This window comes from Lottia gigantea (assembly GCF_000327385.1).
Source record: "Lottia gigantea unplaced genomic scaffold LOTGIsca_11, whole genome shotgun sequence".
In the NCBI taxonomy this organism is placed as follows: domain Eukaryota; kingdom Metazoa; phylum Mollusca; class Gastropoda; family Lottiidae; genus Lottia; species Lottia gigantea.
This window is the reverse complement of record NW_008707001.1, coordinates 795406-807260: the sequence shown is the minus strand read 5'-3', so window position 1 is coordinate 807260 and position 11855 is coordinate 795406. Positions and strand designations below refer to the sequence as shown.

General features: G+C 37.5%; 2 protein-coding genes across 2 annotated transcripts; one reads left to right on the top strand and one right to left on the bottom strand.

The window, feature by feature from the left end:
• Positions 1 to 3185: 3185 nt before the first annotated feature.
• LOTGIDRAFT_156364 (hypothetical protein) lies at positions 3186 to 7492 on the bottom strand (the record flags this gene model as incomplete). Its single annotated transcript, XM_009047037.1, has 4 exons — positions 3186 to 4461; positions 6193 to 6307; positions 6403 to 6432; positions 7255 to 7492. 4 exons carry the CDS (start codon positions 7490 to 7492, stop codon positions 3186 to 3188), a joined length of 1659 nt encoding a protein of 552 aa, XP_009045285.1.
• A 3573-nt stretch (positions 7493 to 11065) lies between these two features.
• Positions 11066 to 11296, top strand: LOTGIDRAFT_88440 (hypothetical protein; the record flags this gene model as incomplete). The annotated part of the gene is made up of 1 exon (XM_009047036.1): positions 11066 to 11296. A coding segment is annotated over one exon (231 nt), but the record flags the coding sequence as incomplete, so codon positions are not given.
• Between the last annotated feature and the right edge of the window lie 559 nt (positions 11297 to 11855).

The window sequence follows — 11855 nt, the reverse complement described above, 5'->3', positions numbered from 1 at the left end:
TATGATGATTACTCCCGTTTCGATGATGATTATTCCCATGTATATGATGGTTACTCCCATGTCTATGATGATTACTCCCATTTCGATGATGATTATTCCCATGTATATGATGATTACGCCCATGTCTATGACGATTACTCCCATGTCAATAATGATTACTCTCATGTCAATGATGATTACTCCCATGTCAATGATGATTACTCCCATATTGACTACTCCCATGTCAATGATGATTACTCCCATGTCTATGATGATTACTCCCATGTCTATGACGATTACTCCCACGTCTATGACGATTACTCCTATGTCAATGATGATTACTCCCATGCCAATGGTGATAACTCCCATGTCTATGTTGATTACCCCGATGTCAATGATGATTACTCTCGTGTCGATAATCATTACTCTATGTCGACGATGACTCCCATGTCAATGATGATTACTCCCATGTCAATGATGATTACTCCCATGTCAATGATGATTACTCCCATATTGACTACTCCCATGTCAATGATGATTACTCCTATGTCTATGATGATTACTCCCATGTCTATGACGATTACTCCCATGTCTATGACGATTACTCCCATGTCAATGATGATTACTTCCATGTCTATAATGATTACCCCCATGTCTCTGACGATTACTCCCATGTCAATGATGATTACTCCCATGTCAATGATGATTACTCCCATGTCAATGATGATTACTCCCATGTCTATGACGATTACTCCCATGTCAATGATGATTACTCCCATGTCTATGATGATTACTCCCATGTCAATGATGATTACTCGCATGTTTATGACGATTACTCCCATGTCAATGATGATTACTCCCATGTCGATGATAATTACTCCCATGTCGATGATAATTACTCCCATGTCGATAATCATTACGCCCTTTTTTCTGCACATAACAGTAATTGATGTTGCTGAATTTTTTTGCAACCACTTTTACATAAAAGGGATTGCAAAGTAATTTTCTGATACTTAATGTCTATCAAGGACACTAATATCATCGATTTGTACCATTCCAATTTTCAGTCAGACGTCACTTTTTAAGCTAAACGTTTTATGACAATCGCAAAGGTCCTTATATGGTATGGGCAGTTTTTGCAATAGTGTCGTCATTTACGGTTAAGTACTTATAGTATTCCTGGAAACAAAGACATCTGACAGAAATTTGGAATGCTTCAAAAAGAAGCCATATCATGATTCTGATTCACACAAAAAAAAAACTATATGAATCAGCACATATAGTATGATTAATCTGTTTCAGTCTTGTTTTTAAGCTGTTAGTTATAAAATGGATATGTACACTATTTTAGGGGGTTGATTTGAATCTTGAATACATGTAGATAGTCTTCAGAAGTACTAGAAATGTACGAAAATCACATAATTCCTTCAAAAATATCTCAAACTAGGAATTTCTTTTCCGATTTCTAGAGACGTCTTTTTATATCACAGAGTATCTTAAAATTTTAACATTCAAACGCGGATAATTTTGGACAAACATGGATTTGATGGTGAGCTGTGAACAATTTGCTGATTAGCTAATCTTATTAATTCCCGTTTCTGAAACCAAAGTAGGGCTTACAATTGGTCAAACGAATGGCGCATCTGTCCCTTTAACTTTACATACAGATAGCCTATTTCCCATTTTTTATACCAATAATTATAAATGATATGATATATAATGATATGAGAGAATGTACTTTACTTCCCGATTGAATTATCACATGAGTTAATATCTGAATTTTAATTTTAGATATCTAATTACTTGGGGAATTTTCAATAAAACTTCAAACAACATATATCAGATAGCAGTCGACAGTTAGAAATCGAAAAGGAGCAGATTAATACTGCAGGCCCTCAATACACGCTTCATTGGCCCACTGAGGTGCAGAACAGTTGAATAATTTATCATTAAAATGTAAGGCAAACCATCTTTAAGACATATTATTATAATTATTATTATATACGACATTTTTTCCGTTCATTAGGGTGAGAGGTATCAGACGAATTGACGGGCCAGAGGGATTATGGGCATGGCCTAATGGCCTGCCCTAAATATACCATTGATAACACGGACCTGCTGTTTTTTTCCATTGCCAACAATTTAGATACAGATTGTCTCGGATTATTCTTGATTATACGGGCCAACAAAATGAAATGAATGGTGTTTTACGCCCTACTTTTTTTGCACCATGTGGGCAACGCCATGCAGGGTGCGATGAGGGAAATTTTGCCAGGACAGCGGCATTAGTCTGCTCTTTTTCGATTTCCAACTGTCGAGGGATCTTTAACGTGCACAGCCTGTAGCACGCGGGGCCTCGGTTTATTGTCTCTTACGAACGACTGGGCGCTTTTTCCATGTCAGCCCCTCTTACTTGCATCACTGACAGGGGGAAACCGGGTTGAAAAATCCGAAGTTATTATCTCGACCTATGCCAGGATTGAACCCTGGATCTTCAGGTTAGCGAGCAAGCGTCTAACTCACTGAGCTACCGCGGCTCCCAAACGGACCAACAGTTGCTTTATTAAATGTACGCCCCGTCTATGTAGTGCTATATCAGCCTCCATATGAAAGAACCAGTGGGTCATCTTGGGGTCGATATAGGGCCTCTGGACAAGATTCTAATCTCTGCAGCAACACAGGTTCCCAAGTTCCAAGAAATACAAGACCAAGAAGATGTTACAGATGGTGACCCCAACTCCCAAAACACATAACACAATCAAATCATGCAAGATATATTCTAGTTTCATTAAGGATTATATATGTCTATTCTGGCATTGTTGAAAAAATTACAATTCAGTACAAACGAAATTCAGACTTAAAGAGATTGTAAAGCGGTTTTATAATATTTGTATGGGTATTAGAAACACAATGTACAATGCATCAATGTACATCATTCAAATTTTAAATCAGACGTACATGGTTCTTGTAATTCCACAGTGTTTGATGACGTCACTAATCGCAAAATATGTTTTATCACATAAAGCCCTCCGCGGTTAGTGACGTCGTCACATAAAAAAAAGATAGAAAAACCTCTTCATAATCATTAAAATCAGGCACTAGTCCGCAACTAGCTGATCCATACCTTACCACTGATAAAAATTAGTTGCTAATGGTAGACCTCTATCAAACAATTATCAACAAATTGCGGACTAGTATTGACTGTTTTATTTGAGCTTTTCGGTTGTATTTTGGTATACTTGATCTTCTAGTGTCATAATACATTGCATAGTTTTGTCTCCAATGGCATACGCTGTGCCGTTACCGAGAGGCAAATCCTGGCTCAATTCGGAGAAGGTGAAACAGTACCTTATGTTGTCATCGTTATCATACATCCCTCTGTATAGGTAATATGATAGACAGAGCGGTTGACTTTCACAAATAGATTCACAATACAATATAGCCTCTTGATCCGTTTCCATATTTGGATAAAAATGGATATCGTCCTCATCTCTAGGAGTATCTGTACTGTTTCCACCGAATCTAAGAGAACCACCACTTCTACAACCAAATCCTTGGCCGTCAATACCATTGCCAACTTTAGGTCCCCCTCTACTTTCGAGCCGTTGGGCATTGTCACCATTGGCAGCTCTGCGTCCAAAACTATCGTATCCATGGTTACCAGTGTGTCCATCGTGCGAACCATGTGGACCACCTCTACGTTCTAGCCGTTGGGCATCGTCAACATTGACAGCTCTACGTCCAAAACTATCGTATCCATGGTTACCAGTGTGTCCATCGTGCGAACCATGTGGACCACCTCTACGTTCCAGCCGTTGGGCATCGTCATCATTGACAGCTCTACCTCCAAACCTATCGTATCCATAGTTACCAGTGTGTCCAGTGTGCGAACCATGTGGACCACCTCTACGTTCTAGCCGTTGGGCATCGTCATCATTGACAGCTCTACCTCCAAACCTATCGTATCCATAGTTACCAGTGTGTCCAGTGTGCGAACCATGTGGACCACCTCTACGTTCTAGCCGTTGGGCATCGTCAATATTGACAGCTCTACGTCCAAAACTATCGTAACCATGGTTACCAGTGTGTCCATCGTGCGAACCATGTGGACCACCTCTACGTTCTAGCCGTTGGGCATCGTCAATATTGACAGCTCTACGTCCAAAACTATCGTATCCATAGTTACCAGTGTGTCCATCGTGCGAACCATGTGGACCACCTCTACGTTCCAGCCGTTGGACATCGTCAATATTGACAGCTCTACGTCCAAAACTATCGTATCCATAGTAACCAGTGTGTCCATCGTGCGAACCATGTGGACCACCTCTACGTTCGAGCCGTTGGACATCGTCACCATTGACAGCTCTACGTCCAAAACTATCGTGTCCATGGTTACCAGTGTGTCCATCGTGCGAACCATGTGGACCACCTCTACGTTCCAGCCGTTGGGCATCGTCATCATTGACAGCTCTACCTCCAAACCTATCGTATCCATAGTTACCAGTGTGTCCAGTGTGCGAACCATGAAGCGTTTACTGCCGAACTCAGAGAAAAAACTCCGACATCGATCTTCTTTTCACCATTTTCAAACTCTTTAAACTGGCACTCTGTAAAAATTGAAAGTAAAAAATAATTAGTCCTACTTGGGCGCTTATAGATTTAAAACCTAACTTAGTGTTCCAGTCATCTGATTGGTCTATTGCTAAAATCGACTTTGAAACTAGTTTTCTAATCCAATCATATTACATGGGTATAAGCAAGACAATTCCATTAATCAAATTCTCGTCCAAAGTATGGCAAAATCGAGAGAAAAGAGAAAGATGGTAACGATCGTTAAATTCCACCAGATCAAACCATGCCTGACCAAACAAATCAGCCAAAATGACATAAACAGATTTATTGTAATTATAAAGGACTTCTGCAAAACGACCATAAAATTTCCAGCATGACATATGAAGTTTATGTGTCAAGTAACCTTGTTTCAGCAATTTCAAAGTTAATACTCGACCTCTATGCTAGGAAATCCTCAAAAAGACAACAACATACCGGCTAAGTTGTGAAATGTTCGGTGATTGAGGTATGTTACTGCACATGAATGCACAATTTACTGTAGGAATATCAAAGTCGTCACGTTTGTCATAAAGTCGGACACAAAGATCGTGGTAATTGACAATTTCAAGAAGCAAATCCTAGTCTTAGAATCAGTGGTGTCCTTTTCCAACTCTCCTAGGTAGATTTTATCTACATAGTCTCCATAAGCGGAGTTACTCAATGACGAAACGTTCTCTATAAGTATATAAGGAACGAGCTGGTTGCATACTACCCTTGCGTCGGAGTCTTTGAATAAATTCTGCCTCATTAGAGTAACGAAATAATTCAGCAAGTAAAGTAGCACAATTAATATCCACAGGAATACCAGTTACTTGTTTAATTATCTTCCTCCCAAATTCGACAAATATGTTATCTATTAAAAGATTCAATATTTTATAGCCATCATAAAAATATTGAGAGAACTGGGTTGTAGATATCCTTCAGATGGCATTTTCGGGGGTTGATTTGGGTATCCGAAAGTTGTACGTCTTTTTTGATATTGTCTCTGACACCCAGACATCTTTCGTCAAAGCTGGGATTGGTTGATTGAGGCTACTGTGTAATTTTTACTTTTACTTTTTTTTAAAGGGAACATCTGAATTTTTTAAGAAAGTTGGAAATTTTTTTTTGCTCAAAATTGTGAAAACTATACACCAAAATCTAGGGAAATGTGTCTCTTAACTTATCTAAAAGTTTTGGAATATCCTGTCGTTCAATTTAGAACGCCAAAACAAATCAAAAGGTTAACTTTTAAACATTTTAACGATGCTATGTTTTTTTAGTTGATGTTAGAAATCTAATGTACGAATTTTAGCAAAATAAAAGCCAAATTGTAGAGAAATATGTCTCCTACTTATTTTGAAAGGTTTTATCAAAAACTTTCGAAACTCTAAATCAAAACTAGAACAAACTGCTTAATTAATTATTAGAATATACACTCTGGTTTCAATCGCCCTTTTTAAATCGACTTCAGGAAGATCAGGTTTATATATAGATTTTATAAATCTTTCCATGTAAAATTTACAATATTTTTGAAAATAAAAATTGTCCATACCGCCTTTTCAAAAATCGTGAAATAGGAGTAATTATTTTGTATAGGAATTGGAAAAAGAACGAAAATACTTGCCATATTCACAGATTTTCCCCAAAAAACCAGGAGGACATTGACAGACTTGTGTCTCTCCATCATCAATACATGTACCCGCATTCTTACAACTGTTTGAGGTACAATTAAATTCTATAATGGAATTAAAAGAAAATTTAAATGAGTCTGGAAGGTTAACTATCTCTTACACTTGGCCAATATGATTCTTTGTTCATCAGTGGACTTACCTGATGTTAAAACTAAACGACAGTATCCCTCTATAATTCAATTTGAAACACGCTTAGAACCTTTTTCCAATAATTACTTGATTTAATAGATATATCGTGTTAAATAGAGATTCTATTCTTTAGTCATGGCACCTGGTAAATCCAACTAATGAATAAAATTTATACTATTGACCAAGTTTGGGACTTTAATGCTCAGTTCACACCAACAGCGCTTTGATCGCGCTTTAAAGCGGCGTACAAAGCGGTACCAAAGCGTAACAAAGCTCGACTAAAGCGCCAGGGTCGTGATAGATCGTTGGAAAGCTTTGAGCAAAGCTGGATATTCGGCAAGAGCGCCAAAAAATTTTAAACTGTTTTGGGCGCTCTGTCACGAATTGTTTAAAGCGCCGAGAACGTATCAAAGCTTAACAAAGCGTAACAAAGTTCAGCAAAGCTTGACTCAAAGGAAAGCTTAACAGAGCTTTATTCAAAGCGGGGACCCCAGTCTTCACGGTCTGTCACCACTTGCTAAAAATTTTGTCCAATTTTGCAGACAAATGGCCGAAAACACGCAATCTAATAAGATTACCATATGGTTTCGCAATTGTTATTTTGTTTTTTTAGACTCTACTATGATCTGAAAAGATTTATATGACAGCGCGTCATGGAGAATCCGTAATGACTTTGCCGATGTAAAGTGATTCTAAATGGCGGGAGAGTGGCGTGTCTGCAATAAATAGCTTGTAGCTACCTTGGTAAAAGTCTTCTTAGATTACAAATAGACAGAAAATAGAATAATAACGAAATTCAATTTGAATTCGATTGGATAACACGAAACTACCTCCTGCTCGGAAATAGGCCTATGAGACCTACCTTTACAGTCTTCACAATTCTCCTTCAGTTCTTTATTAATTTGTTTATTGTCCAGGCATTCGGTGGTATTAAGGCAGCGTTCCAAAATGGTCGGCTGGGTTTCAGGGCTAGTTACAGAATCCCTTTTCATGAGGCTGTCTCCGTTCGTTCCCTTCCCAGCGTCCATAAGTTGAAAGTTAACCAGAGTTATAGCTATCATTAGAATCAACTTCATATTGATGTTCAAATAGGTGACCATCTTTGTACGTTGTGCTGATGTTCAGAGTGATGACCAATCTTTACAGTTTGTATTATATATGTGGCTAGAATATACAGCGAGGTTTCGTTTCACCAAACTTGATGTCAGATTCGCGTCAGTAACTTGTCGTGATATTCTTTTCACAGGTGTTGGTTTTTTTGGTGAAGTTTAAAGGGATTGTAAAGGGGTTCTCTAAATTGTTTATATATTTTCTATCAGACTTCTTGCTAATTCTACTTGATGCAACCTGTGTCCCCGATACACATAACATTTTATGAAAACTTCTTTACAATCTCTTTAACAAGGGCAATTAACGGAGACGACTCAGGACTCATGAGGGGCGTGTGTTCCATCAATAGAGTGTAATCTCTTACTTTCCCTTGGCTCTCTCAATCCACAATTCCAACACCGCCTTTCTCTCGTTTACAGTTAAAGATGGACCTTCTCCACATTTGTCCCTGTAGCTGTTCATTTAAATAAATACAAAGTTTAGATATTTAAATTATTCAAGAATTCAAGACAAGGCCCTACCGACATCCATTGAAATTAGCGAGGACTAGCTCATTGAATAGTTATTTGGTCGGAATAAATTGATTGCTCCCATTTAGATTTTTAGTAATTAGTTCGTAATTTATCTGCAGTTGACTAAAATTTGATGAGAAAAATACGACATGAAACGAAACATACAGTATTGTGGTATTTAAACTTATTAAAATATGTTATTTACATCTATGTTTCTACTTCATCAAACTGAATTTGTTTTAAAACGGTTAATTAAGAAGGGAATGTACTAATTAACTAATTAAGCATAATTACAGTGAATTCTAAAATGTTCAATGACAAATGTTTAAAGTGAAGATTTCATTTACTCAACAGACATTTTGTATGCAATACCTGAGTTGATGACAGTTTAACAAATATCATTTATGCTATTTTCACTAATATAAAAGCTAAAATATAATAAAAAAAAGCCCAAAAGGCAGTGAAAAAGACGAAAGATATATGATACGAAACGTCATTTAACAATATTGTACGATGCATCTTCTCTTTTGTCATATCATTTTTTTTTACAACCATCACATGACAGTCACGTGATTTAGAATATTAAATATTCCCGACCAAGGGCAGGTATCTCCCAACTTAGCCTTTTATTAGGTTGCTTATTCTTGAAACGATCTTAGCGCTAGGATGTCCTAACTTCTTATCTTCTAACTTAGATTCTAGAACATTCTAGCTAAGATTGTTTCGAGAATACGTGGCCTACATGTTTCCCTTTTCAAAATGGCACATGTCAATCAAGAAGTTGGGGTATACCTTCGCTATATGCAGGATATTCATTATTGAATTTTGAATGGCAATGCCAGCCCACTTTTGCCTGCTTGAAGATAAAAAACGCATAACAAAATATCTGATTTGCTACTCAATTTATCAATAATAATATTATAATTATAGCAATTTACCATTTTTTAAGTATAAGAATTTGTTTTTTTTTATATGAAAGTATGTTGTGTTTAAAATATGTTGTTTTTAAAATATATCGATTATTTATATGAAAATATGTTGTTTATTAAATGAAAATATGTTTTTGTTTTTGTATGTCCAATATCAAACTCACATTGACTAAACTATTCCTGTGTCCTAGCAAACAGCAAACCAACTTTCCGTTGACTAAGTTATTCCACTGTCCTAGCAGACAACAAACCAACTTTCCGTTGACTAAGTTATTCCACTGTCCTAGCAGACAACAAACCAACTTTCCGTTGACTAAGTTATTCCACTGTCCTAGCAGACAACAAACCAACTTTCCGTTGACTAAGTTATTCCACTGTCCTAGCAGACAACAAACCAACTTTCCGTTGACTAAGTTATTCCACTGTCCTAGCAGACAACAAACCAACTTTCCGTTGACTAAGTTATTCCACTGTCCTAGCAAACAACAATCCAACTTTCCGTTGACTAAGTTATTCCACTGTCCTAGCAGACAACAAACCAACTTTCCGTTGACTAAACTATCCCACAGTCCAAGCAAATGACCAACCGCATCAAAATCGTATTGTTAGTTTTACTGCTTTTATAAAACAAAAACTATATGAATCAGCACATATAGTATGATTAATCTGTTTCAGTCTTGTTTTTAAGCTGTTAGTTATAAAATGGATATGTACACTATTTTAGGGGGTTGATTTGAATCTTGAATACATGTAGATAGTCTTCAGAAGTACTAGAAATGTACGAAAATCGCATAATTCCTTTTAACTATGAATTTCTTTTCCGAGTATCTTAAAATTTTAACGTTCTGGTCACAGATGGATTCGATGATGAGCTGTGAACACTATTACTGATTAGCTTAGCTAATTAATTCCCGTTTCTGAAACCAAAGTAGGGCTTACAATTGGTCAAACGAATGGCGCATCTGTCCCTTTAACTTTACATACAGATAGCCTATTTCCCATTTTTTATACCAATAATTATAAATTTTGAATTTTGACGCATCAGGTGATTATCTCACATTGTGTATTGATATGAGAGAATGTACTTTACTTCCCGATTGAATTATCACATGAGTTAATATCAGAATTTTAATTTTAGATATCTAATTACTTGGGTAATGTCAAACTTCAAACAACATATATCAGATAGCAGGTATTTTTTTTAAATGGATAATGGAGTAAAAACCTGTTCTCTCTCGTTTGATACATCTTTATTTCAGCCATCCGTAACACTTTTCAAATGTAAAATCTGATGTACTGTTCTTGTTCTATCAAATTAAATTCAGGTATATCTATCATCCGAAATTGAGGCCTTTCCGTATTAGCTAAAATTGAGATCTATCAACTGAAATTGAGCTCTATCTATAAGCTTACATTTTGATCTATCTACCAGCTGAAATTTCGCTCCTTCTATAAACTGAAATTTTGCTCTATAAACTGAAATTTTGCTCTATCTATTATTTGAACTAATGAGCTATATCTGTAATGTATAGGACTCAATACTCTGTAGATATATACTATTTTATTTCATTGTCTTGTTTTAGTTAAGTAGTCAAGCAGTTGGGTAATTGGGGGTTAGCTATTGGGCCATTGGGTCATGCCCCTACCCCTGAGGAATGTGAAAAGTCAATTTTGAACCTATTTCAAACCCTCTGACTGGTCAAAATTCATTTCAGTCCATTTGAAATTTGTTGGTTTAGGCCTCGGAAAATCGCGTCTCATTTTCTCTCAAAATCACCTTCAGTTATTTTCTCTGGACACCACCCCCACCTCCCTTCAGTTATTTTCTCTGGACACCACCCCCACCTCCCTTCAGTTATTTTCTCTGGACACCACCCCCACCTCCCTTCAGTTATTTTCTCTGAACACCACCCCCACCTCCCTTCAGTTATTTTCTCTGGACACCACCCCTACCTCCCTTCAGTTATTTTCTCTGGACACCACCCCCACCTCCCTTCAGTTATTTTCTCTGGACACCACCCCCACCTCCCTTCAGTTATTTTATCTGGACACCACCCCCACCTCAATTCAGTTATTTTCTCTGGACACCACCCCACCTCCCTTCAGTTATTTTCTCTGGACACCACCCCCACCTCCCTTCAGTTATTTTCTCTGGACACCACCCCCACCTCAATTCAGTTATTTTCTCTGGACACCACCCCCACTTCCCTTCAGTTATTTTCTCTGGACACCACCCCCACCTCCCTTCAGTTATTTTCTCTGGACACCACCCCCACCTCCCTTCAGTTATTTTCTCTGGACACCACCCCCACCTCCCTTCAGTTATTTTCTCTGGACACCCCCCCACCTCCCTTCAGTTATTTTCTCTGCACACCACCCCCACCTCAATTCAGTTATTTTCTCTGGACACCACCCCCACCTCCCTTCAGTTATTTTCTCTGGACACCACCCCCACCTCAATTCAGTTATTTTCTCTGGACACCACCCCCATCCCCCTTCGGTTATTTTCTCGACACCTGCAGAAAAGAAACTCGATAACCCGAACCTTTTTAAAAATGACTGATCATTTGGCACAACTTTTCCAACTTCATTATTCAATATATATATTGAGTCACGAAGAGGAAGTTTGTTTCGTCACGTTTCTCTCTGGCAATATGTCAGGTTCTATGTTAGGTTAACTTTAAAACTATCTCGGTAATGAATTGTAGATTTTGTTGTGTCATCTTGTCCGGGGCTCTTTAATTCCGGTGTTTTACTAACACTTTGTCAAATGATAGTAATATTGCGACCTGAATATAGTGCGTAGATGTAGAGCTAGGGGTAACACTGACCCTTACTGAAGCATATGATGCTATAATGTGACTACCGTTTAAGCAATTTTACATTCGTTTTGAATTGTGAGAGCAAACAAA